This window comes from Sceloporus occidentalis, unplaced genomic scaffold (genome assembly GCF_023333645.1).
Source record: "Sceloporus occidentalis isolate IW3139 unplaced genomic scaffold, rSceOcc1.0.p SCAF_14, whole genome shotgun sequence".
In the NCBI taxonomy this organism is placed as follows: domain Eukaryota; kingdom Metazoa; phylum Chordata; class Lepidosauria; order Squamata; family Phrynosomatidae; genus Sceloporus; species Sceloporus occidentalis.
Window position 1 is genome coordinate 4223569 of NW_028316994.1, and position 27281 is coordinate 4250849.

At 42.7% G+C, this 27281-nt stretch overlaps 2 protein-coding genes across 7 annotated transcripts in view; one reads left to right on the top strand and one right to left on the bottom strand.

The window, feature by feature from the left end:
* The window catches only part of LOC149303605 (TBC1 domain family member 17-like), a 27838-nt gene extending 12766 nt beyond the window's left edge, over positions 1-15072 (bottom strand). Inside the window, exons 1-10 of one of the 3 annotated variants that reach the window (XM_089481182.1) lie at positions 14876-15072; positions 13875-13973; positions 12321-12395; positions 8258-8369; positions 7537-7750; positions 5833-5944; positions 4272-4436; positions 2529-2657; positions 2198-2301; positions 1974-2068 (exon numbers count right to left, since the gene is read on the bottom strand). In XM_089481182.1, coding sequence (XP_089337308.1) covers positions 1974-2068; positions 2198-2301; positions 2529-2657; positions 4272-4436; positions 5833-5944; positions 7537-7750; positions 8258-8369; positions 12321-12395; positions 13875-13973; positions 14876-14893 — 1123 coding nt within the window. In that variant the 5' untranslated portion in view covers positions 14894-15072. Of the gene's footprint in view, positions 1-1973; positions 2069-2197; positions 2302-2528; positions 2661-4271; positions 4437-5832; positions 5945-7536; positions 7751-8257; positions 8370-12320; positions 12396-13874; positions 13974-14726; positions 14790-14875 lie in introns of those variants that run through there. The other 2 variants (XM_089481181.1, XM_089481183.1) reach the window with 2 other exon arrangements.
* Positions 14578-27076, top strand: LOC149303606 (proline-rich AKT1 substrate 1-like). 4 transcript variants are annotated; one of them, XM_089481184.1, is made up of 5 exons: positions 14578-14605; positions 19031-19497; positions 20912-20989; positions 23220-23368; positions 25998-27076. In XM_089481184.1, the coding sequence occupies exons 1-5, from the start codon at positions 14583-14585 to the stop codon at positions 26139-26141; spliced, it is 861 nt and encodes a 286-aa protein (XP_089337310.1). In that variant the 5' UTR covers positions 14578-14582; the 3' UTR covers positions 26142-27076. The 4 variants fall into 4 exon arrangements, with proteins under 4 accessions (XP_089337310.1, XP_089337312.1, XP_089337313.1 ...); XM_089481186.1 differs by lacking the exon at positions 14578-14605 and adding an exon at positions 16574-16673; XM_089481187.1 differs by lacking the exon at positions 14578-14605 and adding an exon at positions 17505-17858.
* The last annotated feature ends 205 nt before the right edge of the window (positions 27077-27281 follow it).

Genomic DNA, 27281 nt, shown 5'->3' on the forward strand with positions numbered 1-27281 from the left:
AGTGAAAGACTGACTACAGGGAGCTACAATATCTGGTGTCATAAAGCTGATTTTATATATGGTGACATCTGCAAAAATACTGTACGCTCAAAGATGGAAATCTCTGCAAATTCCCACTTTAGAAGAATGGTTAAGGAAATTATTGGAATTGAGAAAGGAAGATAGATTATCAAGAAAAATAAAAGAGGAGGACAGTACAAATATAGAGGACAACTGGGAACTTGTTTTGATGTATCGGGGGGAAAAAGTAGAGACGGAAATTGAGAATAAATAAGGTAGCGACTGGATAAAAAAAATTAAGAAGATTCTAGAGAAGATAGAAATTAGAAGAGAAACAGAAAGAAAACTCAAAGAGAAGAAATTTGGGTATAAAGAAATGAAACAAACACACAAAAGCAGAAACCAGATAAAGGAAGTTCGTACAGAAATGAAATTTAGTGTTAACCTGATATGAATCTATTATGGAGTTTGGATGGAAAGTAAAAGAAATATAAAAGCATTATGTTGGATTTATTTGTTGAATATTAGAGGAAAAAATGAGTTGTAAACAATATCTTTATTGTATTTTTTTTAATATAGAAATAAAGTTTTTTTGAAAATTAAACACAACCTCCATATCTTTCTTATGTATTTATATATTTATTTATAGTATTTATAACCCGCCCTTCAGTCCTAAAGGTTATCACAGTGGCTTACAATTATTATTATTATTATTATTATTATTATTATTATTATTATTTAGATGGTTCCCTGCCCTCTGGACATTGCTTTAAAAGTAGCTATACACCCAGAACCCAAAAAAAAGTGATTAGTTATCACAGTACTTTTATTTTTTTTTAACAAACCACAAACCCTAGTAATGCTTTACCATTTCTCTAAACTAACTGTAACAAATATAATCAGTTCCTTTTCTGAGAAGTATCTGAATGTTTCAAGCTGTTGTACTGGGGTACAAAACATATTTTCCTTATGTTCACCTTGTTTTTACTACAACATTCACAACAGCACCTGAGCCAGCAACTGTACCATGTCGTATTTCTTCTTCACTGTTTAGTCAGGCCACAACCAAAACAACTACACAGGTTGAGAGTCTCCCTTATCCAAATTGCTTGGGACCAGAAGTATTTTGGATTTTTTAAAATGTATATACATGTGTGTGCATGTGTGTATGTGTGTGTATGTATACATATAGAGAGAGAGAAAGAGAGAGAGAGAGTGCACTCTTGGAGATGGGACCCAAGTCTAATTATGAAATTCATGTATGTCTCCTATAAACTTTATAAACATAGCTTGAAGGTAATTTTATACATAATATTTTAAATAATTTTGTTCATGAAATGAAAGTTTTTGTACACTGAACCATTAGAAACCAATGGTGTCACTATCTCAACCACCCATGCAAACAATTTTGGATTATTTCAGATTACGGAATTCTAGATAAGGGATATTCAACCTGTACAAAGAACTAAAGGGTTACAGTTACATTGTAAAAGAAGTAATTTATCCCTTGTTAAGTTAAAGTAATAAAGTAACGTAATTATATCTTCAGTACTGGAAAAGAAAACTAATTACAATGGACTGGTAAAAAGGAATAATTTGCTAATTCCAGGTAAATGCCTGCCTAGTTTGGCCAGAATAACCAACTAGGGCCTCCATGTTCGGAGGTTAAGTGCCACTCAATACTAAACAATGACAAACAACAACAGGAGAAGGCCAATAGCTTTGCACCCTGCTTGGTCTTTCAGAAGCATTTGTCTAACCACTATTAGAAACAGGATGTTGGGATAGGTGGTTTCTTGGTGCAAGTCAACAGGACTCAGTATGCATGCATTTTCAACTTTTGAGAATACCTTGTTGCACACAGACAAGCCCGCACTGTCAGCTAGGAGAAAGGGGGGAAATACAAATCATCTACACATTATGAAAGAGATTTATAAAACCAATTAGTGCTGGGAGATGGAATTTATACTGACCAATCAAGCTACGATATCCTCGCAACAAGGAGTTCCGTTGCTCCTGCTCTTCACTGACCGACTTCCATTGCAGCTTCATGCGAAAGTACTCATCTCTGAGAAAGGCAGTGAGGAAGAATATGGTGTGGGTTAGGAATCTATGCCTTGAATATTGATCCACCAACTGATCAAAACCCAGTTCCAGTTCAAAAACCACTCCCCCCACAATCCTTAGCTACACTTACGTTTTCCGCCTGACTTGTGCCTTGTTCTCCTCACTAGTGTTGTCCCAGGAATAATACTTCAAGAGGTATTTCCATGCATCCTTACGTAATGACATGCTGAGACCCTGGAAGAGGACAAACAAAGCAGTAAAGGAAAATGATTTATTAGGCCAGGTAATTCTATGACAAACTGTTCACAGTAACTCTGCACCAGGGCTTAGATACTGGGAAAGAAAGGAATATACAATCCCACCCCGCACTCACCTTGCCCTGAAATACAGCTGTCTACCTCTCCTCACCCCCCTGTGCACTGCCATATTGCTTGCTCATTGCCCAAAACCAAATGTCTTACGCCTGCAAAGATCCTCCGGCGCAATCCAATGGGGTCCCTCACACGTCCATCAGGATCCATATGCTGCTCCCACTCCTGCTCTGTAACTGGGGCCTCCCGCTGGACAGATGGCCGCTCTCCTAGCCGTGCCTGCTGCCGAGGAGAAACAGAATTCTTCATATGGAGAAAGGAATGAGAAGAATCAAAGTGCAGATTGCTTCCTCTCCCTCAACTGATGAGATTTTTTTTTAAAAAAATGATAAACACTCTGTGGACTTTGCCCATATTGAAATCCTACAATAAGATTACTGCACATTAAGAGGGCCAGGGGTCTCACTGCAGAGTATGAGGGCATTGTTCCCCAAACAATTGTTCCCCTAATGCAATTTTCCTTCAGTCCTTATATTTGTAGTATTTCTCTAACTTATAACTTTATTGTGCAACTGGAACTAGAGTTTGGGCATTCGAATAAAAAGGATAGGCAAGGTTACCAAGGGAATGTGAACAGAACAAGGGTAAGAGTTCAAGGAGTGAACAATTTTCAGTGTCTCACACTGTAAAGCTAAAAATTTGGGCACTGAAAGAAAACTTCATGGGAAAGGATTTCATTGGAGGGGAAATGCTTCCCTTCCCCATAGCTAAATCCCTTGAAGATCCTGGAGTACTTTGGAAGAGCACTCTCTCAATTTGGGTAGGGTGACAGACCTAGAGGACAAGAAAAAACTGTGCCAAGTTGTTCATATACAATGCAAAGGTAGATCAGCAACAAGTTAAACACTTGGTAAGTTCCTGCAGAATATCAGGGCTGCTAGAGGATCAACTTATATTTCATTGTTTTTCAAACTATGTTTTAAAATCTCTAATCCTCAGGAATCACCTTAGTTGCTTGCATTCATGGAAGCCTAGACTGAATAAGGGCAAAGAATGAGACTTGGAGATAGGATGCCTCCTGCTCACATATCTGCCACAAACCATCTAAGCAAGACTAGCTGCTAGTCCTGTTGTGCAACCTGTTACTGTGAACCCAAGTGCACTCAAACCTCCACGCTATGGACTGCCTGCTTCTCATCTGATGTGGAGGGATATCCTACCAAGCAGTTTAAGCTCACTCTTCCATTTCTCTTCTTCTTCCTCCAGAGCATGAGTGGACAACTTGTGGCTCTCAAGAGGTTTCTGGACTACAACGCACATCAACACTAACCAATAAAACCAGTGGTGAGGGATGATGGAAGTGACAGTTTAAGAACATCTGGAAGGCCACAAATCATCCACCACCAGCATTCTCTCTGCCACTGCCCTGGCCTTGAAGGGAGAGAGGAGCAAGTAGGCACAACTTCATCATGCCTAGGTGAAGAAGCAAATGAAAGGCCCTTCCTCCATCCCAGTTGCCATCGCCCTAGCCTCACAGGGAAAGATAGTCTACTGGACTTAAACTCCTTCCCCAGTGTCATTCCCTTTTTCTTCTGTGTCATGTCTTATTTAGATTGTAAGGCTGAAATCAGGGTATTGTCAAATTAACAATCTGTAAACTGCTATGAGAGCTTTTGTGACTAAAGAGTGAGCTATAAACACTCTAAATAAATAAATGAACACAGTCACACCTGGTGAAAGAGTAGTCCAGCAGGAGGCTGGTGGAGACCATGGATGGCCAAAGGTTGTTTTGATCATGTAAAGGTATTTGTACACATACATATATACCTGACTGTTTGCCATTTGTCCCACCCTTCCTAGCCCCTCACTGGAGCTGCCTCCTCCAACACTCACACAGGTGATAACTTCAAAGCCGGTCTCATCTTCAACATTGGCAGCAGCTGGATCACCATGGGAATGCTGGGCCATACCATCTTCCTGGTGCAGAGCCCCACGGAGGAAATTGGTGACTTTGGAGAAGCCACCAAAAGTGGCAGCATAAGGATCCTGCAGGAATCGCTAAGGGAAAGAAAGACAGTGACAGCATATTTGGGGACTATGCTTTGCACTGTATAAGATGCCTGTTGCACATAATGCAAGTGGAGTGGCCTGTGAGAGGCCTCTCCCATAGTATGAAAGCACACATAACAGGCTGTCTCACAAGAGGGTTATATCTAGGTTTGTATGTAATTGGCAGACCAGGCATATATCAGCCAGTCTCAGAAATATTTATCTGCATTCTCCCCACACACTGGAAACACTGCTTTGATGGCCTTTTACCATCAGACTGCCCTAAGTCTATTTGTAGCTCCTTCTTCTCTCTCCCAGGAGACAACAGCTAGACTGCAGAATCTGTCACCAACTAGAAGGAATCATAAGAGGCCAATATATTCCTGCCTTTGTTGTACATCTTGTTTTAAGCTGCTTTGGAAGCAATCTTGGCTATAAGCAGGGTATAAATGAAATAAAAAATACAAACTCATCAATGTTCCCAGGGAACAGAGAACAAGCTCTAGAATCCAGACATCTGTTTCCAGCATCACCATTATCTGACATGTCAGAATAGAATTCCATTTCCCTGTCAGAGAACCCAGGCGTGTCACTCCAAGAACACTCCAAACATACACTGGCTCTCATTTTCCCAAAACATACACACTCAGAAGCATGCAAGTTTTCTATTGCTACTCCTCAACAGAACCCAAGAGTGCAAGTTCTCAAAACCTCTTGTCAAAAATCACAGCTAGCTCCCATTAAAAACTCCACAGAAACTCTTCCCATGAACCCCATTTTACCATCACTTCCACCAGTTACATCCTTCCATACCCATTCTGTAGAAACCATGACTCCTGACTTTGTAAATCCTCTCCACATCCCAAATCACAGCTTGGAAATTTCAATTCCAAGAGGCCAACAGAAACCAGTCCTGTTAGCTGGGCAACTGTAGCAGTCCCCAAAGGGAACTTTTTCAAAGCTCTGTCCAAAATCCACTAGAGCAGGGGTAGGCAACCTGCAGCCCGCGGGCCAGATGCGGCCCGGCGAGGCCTTGGGACCGGCCCCAGCCCGGTCCTGCCACCGGGGCCTTTGGCCTCTCACGCACAGGGGCAAGGGGGGCAACTGTCTATAGACGCTTCAGAAACATGCATTTATATTAACATTTTTTAAAAAAATCAGCAAATTTTTTTGCGTGTCCTCCACTTTTTTAAAAAAAGTGTCCACTATTTAAAAATGTTGTCCTACATTTGTCCCGGTTTATTTATTTATTTATTTATTTATATTCTTAAAAAATTAATTAATTATTTATTTTTTGGCTTCAGCCCCCCCCAGTTGTCTGAGGGACAGCAACCCGGCCCCCAGCTCAAAAAGGTTGTCTACCCCTGCACTAGAGCATAGTCTTAGTTTTGGAAGAGGGTCTCACCGACACCAGGTTGGAAGAGCTGTCATCAAAGAGCTGAAGTTCATCAAAGGAGTGTGAGAGGGCATACGAGTCGTGTGTGTAAACCAGGTAGAGACGGGAATCTTTGGGAGAGCTGCAAGGAGAGAAAGGAATGCTATAGTGAATTTCTTATGATGCCCCAAGGACTTTTAGCACTGGGCTATACAGTCTACACTAGTAAAAGAGAACCTTTTCTTGGGTGGGGGACCAAATCCTACACCTGTATACAATCTACTGGCCAAAAGGTGTCAGGAGCTTGGCAGGTGGCATCTTCACTACAAGCAGGCCTTCCCTGACCAGGCTTTCTGGCAGCAACCTGCTGAACCCCTGGAAAAAGCAAGGGAAAAGTGAGGTCAGCAGCTCAAGTGATTTCATTCTCTGCAGGCATTCAGCAGCTAGGGAAAGTATGGGTGCACCGAAGCTGGTCGCCTAACCTTGGTTGGGTAGCTGGATTTGCTTTTGGTGAAGCTTTTCCTGGTTGAGAAGGCCCAAGAGCATTGAAGCTGACTGAGTAGGTAATTTCACTTCTTATTACTGTCCTCTTGCAGGAAAGGTACAGCCAAGCACATATAACCAGCACATCAGGGGCCATCTAAGTACCAGACTCTGGATGCATCTGGCTCCTGAAGCACTACCTGAATACACCTGCTTTTGCCCATTCATAGTGTATAGTCTATTACTTTGCAACAATATGGTAGAGTCTTTCCAAAACCACATACTGCAGATAGGAATCCCATTTCCTGAATGCAGAAAACCAGCACATTAGAGAGAACTCTTGACTCTCTCTCTCTGCTTGGAGCACTACACAACACTTTTTGCTTTATGTCACAGAACAAACTATTTATTTATATTTAGATACTGCTTTTCTGCTATAAAATAACATCCAAAGTAATTTAAAAATTTAACATATAGCAAGCAAGTACATTTCTATACCTAAGCGGTTTATAATGTGTAAGCTAATTGCCCCCAACAAGTTGGGTACGCATTTTAGTGACCTTGGCAGGATTCCAGGCTGAGTCAACCCTGAGCTCCTGGCTGGTATTTAACTCACAACCTTGTGGTTTGTGAGTGAGTGGCTGTAGTACAAGCATTTATTTAACCACTGATCCACCAGGGCTCCATATTATTATACCTGTAGACTCAAATATTACAATCCAGGAAAAACTCTATTGAATGATTTTGATCAATTTAGTCTGGAAAGGTTATGTTAACTTAACAGGGGAGAAAGCCCTACTAGATCTCACCAAAGGTCCATCGTACCCAGCACTCTGCTCCCTACAGTTGCCCTACAAAAACTGGCCTTACATAAATGCTTTCTCTTCCTTTGCTTTCCAGAAACTGGAGCTAATTTTGGACTAGGTTAGAGCCTTGCTCAAGGCATCAAAATAAAATCTTCAAAATTCAATTTTTGGAATCTAACTTCTCCCATACTAGATGTCACTTAAGACAGCTTTTCTTCCCATTATAAGGACAGGATAAGAAAAGCACTTTTGGAGATAAAAACAGAGCTCCTTCACCCAAAGCTGTGCCAAGTGTCACTTCCAAGTAACACAAGTTAGGAGTACCCCAAAAGTCTATGATTGGATGAGTGAGGATCTTCTATGGCAGACTTGAGTTACCCCCCAAACCACTCTCACCATTTTCTTTTTCAGACAAATAAAGCAACATATATTTGTTATCACTCACGTGGCGAGGATAACATATTTGCAGAGAGCTTTGAGTAGGGCCTTGGTGCCTCCACGGTGAAAGTGGAGGGCCTGAATGGAGATGCCGTCTTTGGTGATGAAGATAAGGTAGGACCAGCCCAGACCTGGCTTACTCTTGCGGATGGACTTCAGTTCGGACAGGCTGAGAGAGAAAGCCCACTGGCCACGAGGAGCTGGAGATTTTGGTACAGAAGCTGATGGGAGAAAAAAACAAAGATGAAGGCACCAGATCACATCTGATCTTGGAAGCTAAGCAGGGTTAGCCCTGGTCAATACTTGAATGGGACATCACCAATATATACCAAGCGTTGTAGGCTGTATTTCAGAGGAAGGAACTTGCAAAACAATCATCCCTAAGAAAATCCTATGGAATTCATGGGATTGTCATAAGTCAACAGGCGACTTGCAGGCAGATACACATACAAAATGAAATGGTTGGTATTAGAAAATTATTTTTCTTTCAGGGATGTATAACTCATAATTGCTAGTTTCCTATTCCCTACATCCATCTGGCCACCATATGTACAACTTTAACAACATTCCTTAATCCATTACAGAGCAAGGAAAACTTTCAAGCCATGGCCATTCTGGTTGGGGGCAGCGTGAAAGCAATAGCCAAATAAAGGAACTTTTCCAAGCTCTAATCAATGTTGCTTGGCTAGATGATGCAGCAGCCCTCTCCATCTTTCTTTTTTACTTACCATCTGTTTCTTCCTGGGCCCGAGATCGAGTCCCCACTGTACTGATCACAGCCCAATCTGGTTCATAACCTGGATCAAACAGTTCTTCTTCAGTCTGGCAGCCCACAGGGTCCTGCGGAGAGAAAAGTCAAACTTACAGCCTGAAAGTATATACTAGTCCTTGCCACAACTTCCCAAAAATGTTTATGTAAATAATGTCACAGAGCAGGGCTTAGTCAATGCACACCACATAAAAACAAATCTGAGGGTGCTCATAATGAGAAAAGGCCAGATATTTACACCAGGAAAAACCCACCTCTGATGCCATAACCAATGAACTGGGGTGCCCCAAAAGCCATTAAGTCCTCAAGAACATGTACACACCTCCCACATTGGGATGAAGTCAAATGAATCTGTGTTTGTTCTCAGTTTATATACCTATACCCATCCCAACCCATATTTTAGAAGGTACTGAAAGATATAGCAGGGGGTGGGAGTGGGGGTGGGGAGGATAATATATGACTTCTGGTCAGCTACCTAACAAGGGAAAAGGACCACTCAGGCTCTCAATGAGATAAGACTAAAGAATCTGGAGCCACTGGTACAGCCAGTTCACTACTGACTGATTGTTGACACAGAAGATTATGCTTAAAATGTATGTCAGAAAGCTCACTGTGGCACATGTCTCTTATTCAAGATATAAAACTATATAAAACTGATATGACAGAACATTAATATCTATGCCAACACTAAGCTTTGAGCTGTGTTCTAAGGCACATACCATGTCTAAATGGCTTGCCAAGCAAATCTTGTGATAGGGTGGCCTTCGGGTTGCCACAAGTTGGAAATCAGTATACAAAAGGATCTTGTAGCACCTTTAAGACTAAGTAAAAGAAAGAGCCTGGTAGCATGAGCTTTTGTAGACTTGAGCCTACTTCCTCAGATGCAAGTTTTAAATGCATCCAGAGACAGACCTATATAAGCAGGTTGTGTGTGAGAACGTCAATTCAAATTCAAAAACTTGAGCGTACAGAGATGAGGTGACAAGTTCAGTTTTAAGAATGTTTATTGGGGGACAAAGGCAGGAAGGAAGCTGTTGCATAAAGCCAAGGAAAGTAGATAATCATATGACTGAGTATTGGAATATAATGTGGAAAACAGAGAGCGGATGTGATGAACTGGTCAAGGGCGCCCTCATGAGGATGGGGAGGGGGGGTTACACAGTGTTGAAATGTGTGTAGTGTGCCAGGAATCTTGGGCTGCATTCACACTGCAGAAATAATCTGGTTTGACACCACTTTCGCTGTCATAACTCAATGCTATGGAATTCTGGGAATTGTAGTTTTGCGAGACATTTATCCTGCACTGTTGGTGAGCTCTGGTGTCACAACAAACTGCAACTCCCAGAATTCCCTAGCACTGAGCCATGGCAGTTCAAGTGGTGTCCAACCACATTATTTCTGCAGTGTGCACGCAACCTTGAATGCACACAGTAACATAACCCCAAAGTGGCCACCTTTGGTTGCAAATGCCAAGTTGCGATAAATAATGTGAAAGCAAAATGTTTTAACTCCTAATTTTACCAGGAGGAATCTGAGCAAGGAAAAGGTGGAAGTGGGGCATCTTCATAAAAGGATCCCATTATCCTTCCTCATGCTTATTTAACCTATTACAGCCTACTATTCCCTCTGTGCTAGAAGGGTGTGTCTATGTCCAAGGATAAACTTTTAAGGATATCCCCACAGGATTTCTCTGAACATCATCTTTTTTGTGAGAGGTGGGGAAAAAGATTATACTAATACAGATGAAGAATTTGGAAATAGTGAAGTTCCCTGCTTAATAATCTACACAGAAGCACCCAATGCTACCAACATCGGTGAATACGCCCACAGAGTGCTCTTTTCCCAGAAACTTTACATAAGGGCCAGGGCTCTGTGGCAACACACAATGCCCAGAAAGTCTAAGGATGTATTCACAGTTTATTCAATCAGAAAGATTTTCTAGAAGAGGGCTGAAAAAGAACTCTCTCTCTCCCCCTCCCTCTCTGCTAAAAGTTTTGGAGAGCTATTGCCAGTTGTAAAAAGGCAGTACAGAATGAGACAGACTAATAGTTTGAGTCAGCAAACAGCTCAGGACTTAAGAACTTCAGGGTCTGTTTTCCACCATTCCAAGGAATCTGAGATTTAAGACTGGCTGCAGAACCTTAGGCCTGTTACAGACAGCCAAAAGAAAGCTGCTTCGAGTCACAGTGGAGGTATTGTGTTTCAATGATGCATGTGTCCTACGAGTCCAGAAGCCACACCAAAGCCACGCTCCAGTCCTTAGGGCTGGAGCGTGGCTTTGGTGCGACTTCTGGACTCTTAGGACGCATGCATCATTGAAACACAATACCTCCAGTGTGACTCGAAGCAGCTTTATTTTGGCTGTCTGTAACAGGCCTGTATTACTGCAGAACCATATGGCAGCAGAGCTTTCTATGCAGGAACACCTCCACTATGGAGATCTAGTTTTCTTCCTCTCTGTTGACTTTTAGGTGCCAGCTGAATACAAATTTATACAGCAGGTGCTTGGTATCCCCTGGGGTTTAGTTGCAGGACACACATACACACACACACCTGTGGATACCAACACCCATGAATGTTCAAGTCCCATTATACACAATGGAATAATAAAATGTTGTATCCTTATATAAAATGGCAAAATCAAGGTTTGCTTTTTGGAATTTATATATATATATTTTAATATTTTCAAGCTGTGAGTAATTGAATCCATAGACAAAGAATCTGTAGATATGGAGGGCCATTGCACATACAAGTATTTTTTTTTTGGGGGGGGGGGATAAATAAGTGCTACATTTGTGGGTGAGGATTGTTCTTAGAATTAATTTTTATTAGTAGTTTCTTTACTTGAAAGGGCAATAGATGTATTACTGAATACCAATCGGAATCGGAATCATTAATGCCATAATATTTATTTCCATTTTCTATGTTTGGCTGTGACCTGGACAGTGAAGAAAGGTGACAAGAAGAAAATCACCTCATTTGAAATGTGGTGCAAGGAAAGTTATATGCATACCATGAACTTTCAAAGAGACAAGTAAATGGGCCCAAAGGTAATCAGGCCTGAACTCTTCCTGAAAGCCAAAATGACTCAAGTGAGGCTATCATACTTTTGACATATCATGACACAACATGACTCACTGGATATTCCTGGAAAAAAGGAAGACCATATTAAAGATGGATTGATTCAATAAGGGAAGCCATGGCCCTTAGTTTACAAGACCTAAGCAGGGCAGTTGGTAACCAAGCCACTTGGAGGTCTCTCAGTCATAAGGTTGCCATATGAAACTGTCTTGAAAGAAACTGCCATCAACAAAGTGCTTTGGACTGTATTTTGTATAAGCTGTTAGCTGCCCTAGGTGTCTTATGGAGAGGATAAAAATAAATAAATATAGAGCAGTTTCCAATATTTAACGATACCACAGTGCACTTCTTCTAGTCTACTAATTCCAAGAGTTCCTCAGATGACCCAATGAGAAAAAGGCTACTTTCCAGTTAAAAAGAACTACAAAAACTGGGATAACCTCATATGGCTTCATTGACAATAATCTTGTGTATGAGGAAAAAGTAGGGTACTTAAATCACTTTGTATATATGAATCATTAAAAAAAATAAAAGCAAACATTTTAATAATTTTGCAGAGGTATTCAAATCTAGTCTGTTCTGGTTAAAGGGAACACAACCCAAGAGCCAGCTCAAATCAAGAGCACATATAAAAGCAATCTCAGCTGCTGTTTCACATTTCTTCACTGATATTCCAGTAGAACTTGAAGGGTAGCTTTTCCATGGAGAATGATTCAAGATAACAGGATTCCACTATTTTTGCCAACACTGAGTGACTACAACAACATGGTGGCCTGCAAAGAATAAGGGAACCATACCAATGATTCCTAATGCAATGAACAGCCAATAGTCTTTAAAAAAAACCCATTCTCACTTATGCCATGTGCTTGGGATGAAATGTACTAAAGAGATGATTTGACAGATATTGATGGAGGATCATATTACCCGGAAAGGAGTCTCACCTTCTTGGTATACACGATCTGAGCAGCATCTGAAGACTCATCTACAGGTGTCCATTGCAGCAAAGTGTCCGAACCCTGAATAAAGGGAGAAACAGTCCTATAAGAGAAACAGAACTCCAAAATATCCATAGCTGTACACACACTGTACTAACCAATCCAGTACACAACAGGTGTCACATTAGTACACAAAAATTCTGAGTATATACATTGTATTAAGTCACTCCAGATTCATGAAAGAAATTGTCACCAGGATCATGCAAATTTCAGTAACGCTGATCTTAGCAGCATATCAGATCAAGACACTTTCTGAGTATTGAAGAGGCCACTTTATGTACATCTTCCTGCTCCTAGCAAATCAACCCCTCACCCAGCTACTGGAAATGTGGGTCAATTCCATGCTGTATTTCACTTTTTAAGTTCAACTTTTAAATCACAATTGCTGGCAACTTACAGCTTTTTAAAAAGAAGAAGTTAGATCTAATACACAGATACTGAATTCATACCAGTGACTAAGTGCTACCTTCATGCAAACTGCACACTGCCCTGACAATGGCCACATGTAAGCATCACATGAAAATCATTTAGCATCTCATGAACAAAATACCGGAAGCCTTGGGACCAGCCTCCCCTCTATCATACCTTCAAGCAAACCACAGTTAACACTAACCACAGTTTGTTCATTTCAACATGACAAGCTGTGGTTAAATAAAAACAAAACTAAGAGGTCCTCAATTCCTCACCACACTGGAACAGAGGAGAAGCATGTGACCACATAGCTTACTGAAGTTTCTTCATGTCATACTAAAGGTTCAAAATAAAAGTCCAAATATGGGCAGGTTCTTTAGCATTAGTGTCTAATCCCCCCCCCCCCCCGCCCCTTACAGATACATGGCTTTCACTTTCAACTGGTATCCCACACTGGGGCAGCTGGCATGACATAGTGATGGACTACAACTCTGGAGACCAGGATTCAATTCATAGCTCAGCCAGGAAACCCACTGGGTGATTTTGGGAAAGACACACTCCCTCAACCTCAAAGGAAGGCAATGGCAAACCTTTTTTGAACAACCTTTGCCAAGAAAACCCCATGATAGGTTAGCGTTAGCATTGTCATAAGTCAGAAACAACTTGCAGGCACACAACAACAACATCGCACAGTGGATGAGCCAGCAAGGTGGAGTGATTTGAGTGTTAAGACTACAACTTTGGAGACCAGGGTTTGATTTCATGGAAAACCACTGGGTGACCTTGGCCATGTCACACATTCTCATCCCACAAAACCCTGTGATTGGCTCGCCTTATATTCACCATAAGTTGGAAATGATTTGAAGGCACACAACAACAACATCCCACACTGGATGAGCCAGCCACTGGATGTAGTTGTTTCATCATTGGACTATAACTTTGGAGACCAGGGTTCGATTCCATGGAAAACTACTGGGTGACCTTAGGTGTGTCACACACTCTCAGCCCCAGAAAGCTTCATGACAGATTCACCATAAATCGGAAGCAACTTGAAGATACACAACAACGATAAATCTACATTAGACCTACCTTTTCAATTATCCGGATAACCCCTGGTATGAGTGAATCTTGATCAGGATGACGCTTTGCACTGGTGTGTAAGTAGACACCATCCTTCTCAAATGCAACCTACAGCAGGAGAAGAAAATGGACCATCAAGACAGGAGGAGCACTCACCCCAAAACCCAGACCCCCCATTTCTCCCCAAACCCAGTCCTCACATTTATCCCCAAACCTCATCCTCCCATTTCTTTCCAAATCTATTATTATTATTATTATTAGTAGTAGTAGTAGTAGTAGTAGTATTATATAATCTGTTTCTTGAAAACTGAAACTCAGGGCAACCCATAACATTAAAAAAAGTACAACTAAAAGAATACAAAACTAGTACATTAAAATAGAATTAAATTATTACAATATTAACCTAGTCCTCCTATTTCTCCCCAAACCTATTATTATTATTATTATTATTATTACAATTATTATATTTATATCCCACCCTTTCCCCAAAACTGGGACTCAGGGCAGCTCATAACATTAAAAAAAACACAATTAAAAGCATACCAAAAAAAAAGTACATCTAAAACAGAATGAAATTATTACAATATTAACCAAGTCCTCCCATTTCTTCCCATCATGCAACTGGGGCATGATGCTCAGCCCTTGAACAGCACTGTTAAAACAGACTTTATCACAACAACAACAACAACAACAACAACAACCACACAGTCCCAAACTATGTGGCAAGGACAAATTTACAGGTATGGCACCATTGCTTTACAAACTGCTGATGAGGGAAATGTAGGATGCACCCCCCAAGTGTCTAGATACTACATCTCCCTTTAACTTAAGGAAAGTGCTCTACCCACTCTACCCTCCCACCTCATAATGCATTTATATTATAAGGCCTCCCAAAGATGAAACGTGAGCACTTTCTGAGACAGGAGCCTCCTTTTTTCCTTCTCAGACCCCCTCAATCCTGGAGGGAAGCTGACCAACCCTCTCCTTGTGGGTCAAAAGCAGCCCCTCACCCTGCAGCCCAACTCCATTCTCCCTGCAGCCACTTCCGGAAAAACAAAGCGTCGCTTCCTCCTGGGCCCTTTGCTAGGGCTGCTGCTGCTGCTGCTCCTCCTTCATAAACCAGGTCCTCTTCGGCGCCATGATTGTTCCTGGCGGAAGAAGGGCTTCAGGGCGCCAAGGAAGCCTTCTGCCGCCATCTTGGAAGAGGGCAAAATTGGACCCTGAGACTGAGGGGAAATTTTTATTTATTGTTTATTTATTTAGGTCACATTTTTTTCTGTCATGAAGCAACTGCAGACTAAAATATCAGTCTCAGAGTTAAAGATATATCATACAGTTGTTCATACCAAAACTATAAAGTGTAATATGCTAGACTAAAATGATGCCAAGTACAATATATCATCCCAAATCCACCAAATGTTGTCCTTTGCTATAATATGGCCAACAAGGCTACTCCTAGAAATGGTGTTTTTTTTACACAATGGTTTGCAAACTTAGGTCCTCCAAGTGCTTTGGACTTCAACTCCCAGAACCCCCCAGCCACGTTGGCCAAGAGTCAAGGATTCTGGGAGGTGAAGTCCAAAACATCTTGAAGAACAAAGTTTGGAAGCCATTGCTTTAAAATGGTGGAAGTACAGGGTGACCAGATGTCCTCCTTTTCCAGGACATGTCCTACATTTCAGCTTTTCATATAATATGTTCTGCATACAAGTTGAAGAGATAAGGGGAGAGATGGAGCCTTGTCTGACCCCTTTGCCAACTGAGAACCATTCTGTTTCTCTGTGTTATATTCGTACACACTCGTCCCTCCATATTTGCGGCTTTGGCTATTCACAGATTTGATTAATATGTTCTCTCTAGGAATATCTAGGTCCTCCAGCATACCTCTATGGTCAATTTCAACTAAAGGTTGCACTGAAAGACCTAGAGATTCCTAGAGAGTACTCTACTAGGCATTTGTAGCTACTCCAGTGCAGTTCTATGGTCAGTGTCTGTCGGACGTTGACCACAGAGTTGCACTGGAGGACCTAGAGATTCCTAGAGAGGTGTCCTCTCAGGTAAAAACTTGTTTTTGTTATTTGCAGTTTTTCCATATTCACGGGGGTCTTGTGCCCTTAACCCTAGCAAATATGGAGGGACAAGTGTATTTACATATTCATATTTATATGAATATATATATATATATATATGCACACATACACAATATATATATATATATATATATAAAATAAATGCACACATATGTATATTCATATATATATATATATATATGTTCATATTCGTATTTATGATATATATATATATATATATTAATATGTGTATTTATATATACATACACACATATTCATAGATTCATATGTAGTCATATATAGCATATGAATATATATGTGTGTGTATATATATATGTGTGTGTGTGTGTGTACATACACACACATATACACAGTACTATGTCTCCATGGACACGTCATCCTCGGCCGCCATCTTTGTCTCGGGCACAGCTGCTCCGAGTCCGCTCTCCCCTTTCCCCCGCCCCTTTTTCCCCCTCCGCCATCTTTAGGAAGGGCACCGTGAGGGCGCCGCTGCCATGTCTGCTGTGGGCAACCGGAAGAGGCGGAGCCGTGGGGGTGGGCAGGGGGAGGAGGAGGCGGTTGTTGTTTAAAGAGGAGGAGGAGGAGGAGGAGGGGGTGCAATTGAGGGCTGTGGGGAGGGTGAAAGGTGAGGGGTCAGGGCTCCGTCTAGTTGCCCCGAAAGGGGGTGGGGGAGACTCCGGTGGTGAAGCCTGGAAGCAGATTGGAGAGGCTCTGGAAGGTAACCGAAGCCCCACCAAGGAAGGGGAGGAGGAGGAGGAGGAGGACTGGGGGACTTTGGGCTGCATCCACACTGGAGAAATAACCCGGTTTGGCACCGCTTTAACTCTTTCTGGCTCAAGGCTATGGAATTCTGGGAGTTGGAGTTTGTTGTGGGGCCTTGGGCTCCACAACAAATTCCAACTCCCAGAATTCCATAGCCACGAGCTAGACAACAAGTTAAAGCGGTGCCAAACCGGGTTATTTCTCCAGTGTGGATGCAGCCTTAGGGAGACCCTATCCACAGGGTTCCCATGGCCATCCTCTTGAGGCTGAGAGAGTGTGACCTGGCCCTGAGGTACTAAAGCAAATGGCAGTGCTTGCCCATAGGGAAAGATAGAGTAAGTGTTCTAGGTTTTCCTATGGACAAATGTTCTCCTATATTTCCCTATGGGGAAGAATTTTCTTGTCTTTCCTTCTGGGAATATAATTCCCAGTGGTTCCCTTTGGGCAAATATTCCCCTTATGTATCTCTATGGGCATGTATTCTCCAGTGATGCTCTATGGTTTCCCCATGGGCATGTGCTGTCACTTGTTTTAGTGCGTCCCTGACTTGCCCAGGGTCCCCCAATGGGTTTCCATGACCAAGCTGGGATTCGAACCCAGCTCTCCAGCAGAGTCCGAGTGCTCAAAGGACTCCTCCCCACTATATTAGTCTCCAATAAATGCATATTGTTGCTTGAGGGAAGCCAGGAGTCCTGAGTCCTGTGTTCCCTCCTTGTTATTTGTTTATAAGGGTCCCTACCTCTCCCCCTGAAAGGGCCCAGGATTTGTGGTAGGGGTCTGCTCTGGTCTTGTCCACAGAAGACCCCCAAATCCAAACCATTCCCTCCTTAAACTTTATTCTGTCCTCTTTGCAGGCGGATGAGTCGTCCTAGGCCTCTTCCAAACCTACCTATCTACCTCCCTCTGCCTGAGAAGACCCAGGTGTCCTGGTTTCTTGACCTCCCCAAAGTCTGTGGCTGCCGCCTTTCCCTGACAGAACCCAGCCCTTGTGATTTAATTTAGATTTTTTTAATGAAACACCTCTATGAAAAATATACATATACACAACATAGAACAACCACACAACAACACAAGAAAAAAGAACAAAAAATGTGGGTTTTTAAACATAATGTAACAACACTAGTAAACTTGAACATAAAAGGTAACCTTACAAATCAAATTAAAATGATCAACTGGTAAACATTCTCTCTCTCTCTCTCTCTCTCTCTCTATATATATATATATATATGTAACTATTTTCTACATCGTGTCTCTTCATTCATGTTATATCTACTTTAAACGAATATTTGAATGTACAACCATAAAAAATCCCTCTGCTGACACTAACATTTAATCTATCCAACCTACTCATTCCCGATCTCTCTTGTTCCTGTTACTCCCATGTCTGACCTTCTAGATACCATCCTCCTTCTTCTTTCTTTTCTTTTCCACACTTTCTTTCCTTTTAATCTTTCCTTTCCCATCCACACTATTCTTCCTCTACACACTCTTACCTCTCTTATCGCATACGTAGCCATTGTGATTTATGACCTTCTAAGATGAATATTCTCCTGCCAAACCCCTAGGCTTTGGTCCAGATATTAACCAGGATTATAGTATAGTATAGAAATATAGTGTATAGCTCAGCCACAGAAACCCACTGGATGGCCTTGGGCAAGTCTCACTCTCTCGGGCTTAAGAGGACAGCAATGGCAAACCTCCTCTGAAGTAACTTGCCAAGAAAAACCCATGATAGGTTTGCCTTAGAGTGACCATAAATCAGAAATGACTTGAAGGTATACAACAACGGTGTACTGAAGATTGTTACCATAAGTTGGTTTGCCTTAGGGTCTCCATAAGTCTGAAATGATTTGAGTACACAACAACAACAACAAATTTCTTTAATGTAAGTGCTTATAGAAATTGTGAGTGACACATTTTGCAAAAAAAAAAAAGGCATTGCAACAAAGCTTGGGCAAGTTACACTTTGGACTACAGCTCCCAGAGTCCCTCAGCCAATAAAGTCAGTGGTTGAGGGATTCTGGGGGATGTCATCTGAAGTCAACCCTTCTAAGATCTGTATTGCACATCTCTTCTGGTGCCTGCTGTAATTTGTATTTTTGCCATGTAAAACTACTAGTCTTTCCCCCAAGTATAATGCTGTGCATCAGATTATTTGATATTTTTAATCAACTAAGCCTCATAACAACTGATTAGGTAAGATTTTTGAAAACTATGTTGTTCATGCCTTTTCCTTTTGCTTGCCTGCAGGATTTTTTAAAAATCGTGTGGTAACCCTAATGTTAATACTCTTCTCTTTTTTGTTGGCTGCAGGATGGCAGATATGGCAGATAACCACAAAGAGAGTTGGGCAGCTGTGGTTGCTGCAGCAGAACAGTACCGGCGTCATACAGGAAATGAGATTGTGCTGCTCACTGCCTTCAGGGCCCCACCCCCTACCAGCTTCAGCTATGCGCAGCATGGAAGTGGTGCTCTGGCTGATGCCGTTCAACGCTACCTCGAAGATATTGCAGTGGTTCACAAGACTACTGCTTTCACCTATGCTGCCCGCCCTCCCCCAGCCCCTCGCCCACCTCCCACTCATGAATTCTACTCTAGGAGCTTACCTCCTACCTATGCTCCAGATGATCCTGCCCCACACAGGACACCTACACCCCAGGGGCCCTTGCCACAGGCCTCTGGAAGCCAGGAACCTGAAGATGAAGATGATGAAGGAGACAGGAATACACTGACTGAACTGGAGCAGCCGGGTGGGAGAGACCATCCTAGTGACACCACTGGTAAGTCTATGGGAAGTCAGTGGTGTGTTTTTAAAAATATTTATGTCCCACCATTCCATCAAATGCGCACATATCTATATCATCTGCAAATTTGGAGCACAGAAGCATGACAAAACAAACACACAGTAGTCAGAGATTTAGAACACTCCAAATCATCCCCAGGGTTTTCTGAAAAACCTGGCTTAAGCAGCATACCAAAGGTTCAGCATTGAAATAGACCTGTAGATATGTATCATTTCTGGAGAAGGTGTTGCATATTTTAGGTACAGTATGGCCTGGATGTAAGGAGATCCACAGATTAGTGTATTCACAGAGCAAAAAGGAAACAAGATTTTGGTCCAAAAGACACTGCAGAAATAATCCAGTTTGAGACCACTGTAACTGCCCTGGCTTAGTGCTAGGGAATTCTGGGAACTGTCATTTTGTGAGACATATCTGGAGGTTGCTAAATTGAGGAAAGCTGTTCCAGGTCTTATTGAAAGTTAAACAATTGAGCCAAGGTCAGAAATTACTGGTCAACTAACCAATCTGACTTAAGTTCCATTTTTTACCCTGCTCACAGACCAGCAAATGTGGTCTCCATTACTCTAATCCTCACAACAGTCCTATGAGGTAGGTAAGAATATAAGAAGAGCCATGTTGGATCAGGCCAAAGAGCTACCTAGTCCAACATGCTATTCACAAAATGTCATTACCAGACAGTCCAAATTCATGGTATGCAAGGTTGACAATCAGGAAGTGGCTATTAACAAGTTTGTGTTCCAGCTGAATACCAAATAAAAGTATTTTCAGTTAACTTAGCCATGTATTTTTCTGTAAAATTAATTTATTGTCCACATTCATAAATTGCATTACTTGTCTTTAATAAAGAACCCATTCCCCAAAATATGGGATTGTTAAGTTTATATAAAAAGAAAAACTTTCCAACCCTCCAATAGAGGACATCCCTCATAATAAGGGACATCTGCCAGCTCTGTAATGGCAAGCTTTCTGGCCCTCAAATAAGGGACATCTCTTATAATAGGGGGCACCTGGCAACCCTACATAGTGGCCAGTCAAGTTGTTTATTATACTGCTGCAAAGCCTGGGTAAACCTTTGGCTGTCTATATCTTTTGGCCTACAATTTCCATCACCCATCCAGCATTGCTAATAAATAATAAGTACTGTAGATGTGGAGATGGAAGTCCAAAACATCAGGAAGGCCAAAAGTTTCTCAACCGGGATCTAAATGTTTGGGTGTGGGATTCTAGTATAAAGAGCCATCCCATTCCAAAAACAGCTGCATGCTTGATCCCTGCACAATCTATTCAGAGATTGCTCTGTCTTGGCTTTACCCCCCTGGGATCCCTTTGTGGAAGACAGCAGTAACTGTCATTCTGTTTTTTAACACTCCCCACTCCAATTCATTTGCAGGTCTGTTTGTGATGGATGAGGATTCCCCAAGCCAGGACTATGAACCCTTCTTTGACTCTGATCTGGAAAGCACTGATGGTAAGTAGTGGCTGGTGTAAATAAACGGAACAACAATACATGCTCAGAAAAGCAAACAAACTCAGATATTAAAGTAAACACGAGAACTGGACAGATATTTTTGTAGTTCCCAACATATTTTGAGAATTTGTCTTCTGATGAAAACTTCTAGATGATTGCTTATCTAATGCTGTCAAGCAGACATTACAGAAAGAATATAATTTAATAATTTGTTTTATTTATATACCGCTATTCCAAAGATCATAGCGGTGAACAGCAAGTAAGCTAATTAGCAAGTAAGCTAATTTGCCCCCAACAGTCTGGGTACTCATTTTAGCGACCTCGGAAGGATGCAAGCCTGAGTCGAGCTTGGGCCCTTTTGCTGGTCTTGAACTCGCAACCTTGTGGTTTTGAGTGAATGGCTGCAGTACAGGCATTTAACCACTGCGCCACCAGGGCTCCTATATGCACTATATTAAGACAATGTTTGGGTTGCAAAAACTCAGAAACTTGAATGGCATATGGAAATAACATTGATTGACTAAAATATATTTAAGAGTGACAAGCACTACAGGCTACATTTGTTTTTTAAATTGATTGGCTTATAACATGAAATACAACAATAAAATGGTGACCAGAGATAATAGAATTCAGAGACATAGCCATGTTAACCTGGAATATCAGTATGCAAAGGGGTCTTGCAGCACCTTTGACACTAACTGTGCAAAAGAACTTGTAGCTTGAGCTTTCATAGACTCAGATGTATCTAAAGAAGTAGACCAAATCTATGAAAGCTCATGTTACAGGTAGTTTCAAAGGTGCTGTAACATCCCTTTGCACACCAATAATAGAATTTAGCAATTAGAGTGTAAAACCATGGTGAAACCAGCAGTTATGAAGCAAAAATGTTAGGATGTATAAAAATAAATTAAAACCATGTATAGGATAAGGGTGTAAAGATCTGAAAGTACAAAAACAGTATTTTCAAGATCTGCTGTGTTCTTTTTTTCAATTTCCAAATTGCATGTGGACAGTTCTCAGCATGGATACATTAGACTGGGGATGAGAAGAAGTCAAATTATGGCGCAGCATGTCTCTTCTTGTGAACCACAGCATCTGCTGCATACTAGGATTTCAGTGAGAAGCTAGTGGTGAGCTAGATGTAATCTAGTAAGGCCTTTTTGCATTCTTAAATTAGAGTGTGTACTCAGGACCATTTAGCACAGATCAGTTTGTACAGGCTTACCTCAGTTAACAAAGTCTCTCATAATGAAGCTCCTTTTTACAAAGTATTTTATGCCCACCCAGCTCCCATCGTTTTCCCCCTTGTCCTCAGTCTAGTTGGAAAGTTTTTTTAGCAGGACAGCATTGGCACTGGAGGGATAGTGAAAGCAGGCTGGAGAAACACAGATTGTACTCTAGCTGATCCTACTGTAACTGTTGTCTCCTTGCCTACAATAGGCAAGATAAATGGCAGCTGCCTCCAGAATCCCTTTGGGTATGTATGTATAGCAAAACAGAGAGAAAGGGGGAGAACAGATAAGGCTGGCTCATCAACTCCACCCAGCATATTAAAAAAAACATAGATCAATAAGTTTGGTCACTAAAATGGAAACCATCAAAAAATGGAAGCTAGTAAAAGAAATTATTCCTGTTGCTTTTTGGAAGAAACTTTCAAGTGGTCCCTAGAATGATCAAAATGTTTTTATTTATTTATGCAAGGCTTACCTGGCCTGTTTGTTTCATTTCACACATGCATATTGTTAGTTTTGGATAAAAGATTAGCTGAAATTTGAAATTTGCTCTTCTTTTTTATGGTGCAGCAATCCATCCCTGTTCTTTGATGTTATTTCTGTCTCTGGTACCAAATTTTCAGTTAGGAGAAGTAATGCCCAGGAACATATCCACTTCGTTAAAGGTGTACTTTAAAATCACAGCAGGCAACATTGCTTGACTGCAGTTCCCATCAGTTCCTGTTGGCATAACCAGTGGGGAGGGATGAAGGAAGTGCAGTCCAATAATATACAGAGGGCTGCAAGTTGCTTGTTCTTCTTTAACTGTTAAGACAATGAACATGCACATTTGATAAACTGCAGCCTATTAGTGTGTTCCAGGCATTCTTATAAGGCACAAGAGTGAATCTAGGCTACCCCTACTAGTGTGAGAAGACAATGCTTACTGTTGGTTGATGTTCACTTCCTGCTGCCCCTTCTAACCCATCATTTTCCCACACCCTTGGCTTTTCTTCCAGATGGGAGTCTGAGTGAGGAGGCTCCTGGGCAGACTGCCCCTCCACCACTCAGCCATCAATATGCCAAATCCCTTCCAGTCTCAGTACCCATCTGGGGCTTCAAGGAACAGCGACAAGAGATGCGATCTTCAGATGAAGAAATCAGCAAAGTGAGTCTGAGGAACTACTTGGCATGCTGACTGGTGGATTCTGGGAACTGTAACCAGAATTTGTAACCAGGGATTCTAGGAATTGTAACCAGTACCTTTTTGCTTTCAGGAGTCATATAACCTTGCAAACATAGCTATGCAGTTCCTATGGAGAAAGGAGGTGGAGCTGGGCATAATTTGTAAAGAGAAATGTTTCTTTTGCATATGATGGTAGCATTCAGAGAATTTCAGCTTTGCTTAAAAAGCTTAGAATGGGTTAAACCAATTTTAGATTTAAGTAGTTTGGTTGGAGGGAATTTAGGAATGACAGAACAAAAAACGAAATTGGGCTTGACGTAAGGCCCTTTCACTCTGTTCAGTTAAAGCACTATGATTCCACTTTGAACTGCCATGGGAACATCTGTGGAATCATAGTGCTTTGACTGTATAGAGCAGGGGTTGGCAACCTCCGGCCCGCGGGCCGGATGCGGCCCGCAGGCGCCTTTCTGCCGGCCCCCGCTTCCTCCTGCCGCCGAAATCGCCGCCAATTTCAGCTGCTCCGGCCGCCATTTTGCCTTTCAAAATGGCGGCAAAGTCTCGCGCGACCATAAAGGCCGCGCGAGACTTCGCCGCCATTTTGAAGGGCAAAATGGCGGCGCCCATTGGGAGGCCCGATGCGGCCTCTGGAGCCCTGAATCGGGGCTCCAGGAGCTGCACCGGGCCTCTGGGAGGCCCGATGCAGCAGCCGAAGCCCTGAAACGGCTTCAGCAGCCTCACCGGGCCCCTGGGAGGCCCGATGTGGCCTCTGGAGCCCTGAATCGGGGCTCCAGGAGCTGCACCGGGCGTCTGGGAGGCCCGATGCGGCAGCCGAAGCCCTGAATCGGGGCGCCAGGAGCCGCACTGGGCCTTCAAATGGGCCCCGCCCACCTCCCTCCCGGCCCCACCCACCTCCCTCCTGGCCCCGCCCTCCTCCCTCCTATAAATGGAGGGACGGGGGGGAAGGAGGAGGAGGCAGAGAGAGAGAGAGGGAGGGAGGGGAGGAGGAGGAGAGAGAGACAGTGGGAGGGAGAGAAGAAAGAGAGAGGGAGGGAGGGGAGGAGGAGAGAGAGAGAGAGAGTGGGATGGAGAGAAGAGAGAGGGAGGGAGGGGAGGAGAGAGAGAGAGAGAAAGGGTGGGAGGAAGAGGAAAGAGAGGGAGGGGAGGAGAGAGAGAGAGAAAGGGTGGGAGGGAGAGGAAAGAGAGGGAGGGGAGGAGAGAGAGAGAAAAGGTGAGAGGGAGAGGGGAGGGAGGGAGGGAGAGGAGAAGAGAGAGAGAAAAGGTGAGAAGGTGGGAGTGATAGGGAGGGAGGAAGGGAGAGAAAGAAAGTGGGTTGAGACAGTGGCATGCATTTTTTGCTGTTTTGTGGCCTTGCCTAGTCGCTTCCATTCTTGCAAATATTGCTCTTATTATTGTTGTTGTTATCCTTTGGTATTCTCTTTGTAAAATCCCCCCACATGGACTTGCTTGCTCTTTTGTGGGTTGAGACAGTGGCATGCATTTTTCCTGTGTTATGGCATTGCCGGCCCTAGTAGCTTCTTGCAAATATTATGCGGCTCCGCCCCTGGAGGGTGGAAACTCTGCCCCTGACATGTGGCTCCGCCCCCGGATAGTGGAAGCTCCGCCCTGGCATGTGGCTCCGCCCCAGAGGGTGGAAGCTCCACCCCCATGTGCGGCTCCGCCCCAGAGGGTGGAAGCTCCACCCTCCGGCTTCGGCCCCCCAGTTGTCTGAGGGACAGCAACCCGGCCCCCGGCTCAAAAAGGTTGCCTACCCCTGGTATAGAGTGAAAGGGCCTCAGGTCAAACCCAGTTTCATCTTGGGATTGTAGTTTGGTGAGTCACTGGAGCTAAACTGCAAATACCAAAATTCCATAAGATGTTGCCATGGCAGTTAAAGGGAATCATAGTTTGTGTAGTGTGGAAGGGCCGTTAGGTTGTGCAGTTTCTGCTCTTCATAGTCCCCATTCTCTGTATTACATGTATTCTATTCTTTATTAGCAACTGTCTATGAACTGATTTTTTTACTTAGTTATTTATTATCTGTAATTGTTCTGTTTTTCTGTTTGTCTTCATACTGAATTTATTGCGTAGCAAATTTACCAAATTGAATCATCTCTTCTTTAAAAGTTTCTAAGATCTGCCGTGACTGTAAAGATAGGCTTGAATACATGTGACCAGGGGTTACTGCAAAGTCAGATATGGAGAAGTGTTTTGTGGTTGGCCCCTACATAGCCTTTTCATTCTTTTTAGAACTAGCAGAATAAATGATATGGAATTGGCTGATATATATTTTATGCGGAAATTAGCTTTCTTGGTGGATTTTTTTTTAAAAAAAGCAGTCAAGTATATTAACTGCTTTTAAAGGAATACCTGTGACAAATGGGAGATGGGAAAGTTATCTCTGTAGTCATTGGCTCTGTTGGCTGGAGATTGTAGAGTATAATGGTCCAAAAAAGCAACTTTTGCTGACTCTGGCAAAGAGCAAATGTTGGTTGGCACTGAGTGGAGTTAATGTGGCCAGGATTTACAACCAACAAGAGTAGGGCACATGGTAGTGTATTGGTGATCTTTGGAATTCTTCCTCCACCTCCTCATGTTAGTTTCTTTTTTACAGCATTCATCTCCTGACCTCGAGAAGATTGCTGCCAGCATGCGGGCTCTGGTGCTGCGAGTGTCAGATGGCACAGAGATGTTTGGGGACCTGCCTCGGCCACGCCTCAATACAAGTGACTTCCAGAAGCTGCAGCGGAAATACTGATGGATCTGGCAGTCCCTGTGTCTCCCTCTTTCCAGTTGGTGCCCTTCTCCCCCACCCACTCTCCTCAAAAGTCGGTGGACAGGGTTGGAAGCTCCCCTCAAGCCATAGAGTCCAAATCTCTTCTACCTTCCCTCCCCTCCCCTCCAGGTCTGAGCTCCCACAAGCTTTAAAGTGATCACCTCAATCTCACACTACAGTTAGGCTGGAGGGCTTTATAATCCCCCTTTTCCCTCCAACCCAGAAAACATGTCCTTTATCTTAGGTAATTAGGAGTTACAACAGCTCTTCTATGAGGGGCTACTGACACCCATACATACAAGTGAGGGGGGAAAACACTACAGAGATGTACTGACAAAATTCCATATCTCTCCCCCATCCTTGTGCTCCCCAGTCTACACCAGCCCTGGCTGGTGATGGCTCCCTTAATCAGCATTGCTCTTCTCTAATCCCTATTTCCCATATAAGTGTCTTAAGAGATCCTTTGCACATAGGTTGGGTTTGTCTGCACTTCACTTTGAGCTACCAGTAAGTGCCACTTTGTTGGGAGTGGTGGGGAGATGGTGTCATTTTGTTCTTCTTTTCTCCCACCCACCCCTTCCTCCCCATGCAGAAGTCTCTCCTAGTTTGCAGGAGTGGTATTTCAGGGTCTTTTCGTTTCCTGTTGGGGAGAATGGTTCAAACATGGGGCTGTTTCAAGGCAGATGGAATCTAAATGGGGCTCTAAGAGTCACATACAACCCTCTGTTTATCCTCTTACCCTGCCACCTTGCTTGTCTCAGCATACTTTTGTATCAGATTTTCAAGGGCACTTTCTGCCCCTGGCCCTCTATTTTTGTCCAAAGATGATTGGTGAATTGGAAGGGAGAGGATGTATTATTTTTTTCTCCTTCCTGCCAACCTACTAGCCAATAATAAAAAGCTGTCTTTTACCAACCCCTTTTGCTGTATTTTCTTTCCGAAAGGGAAGCAGGTTGGATGGCAAAAGAAGAGGAGAAGATACCTAAAGAGGAAAGCTTTGAACTGCACTCCTAGAAATAGGGAAGAAAGGTGATTACTTAGCTGGAGGATTGCTTCTTGTAACCAGAGCTTTTAAAAAAACTACTCTTTGCACTACAGCTGCCAGAATTGTGCAGCTAGCAT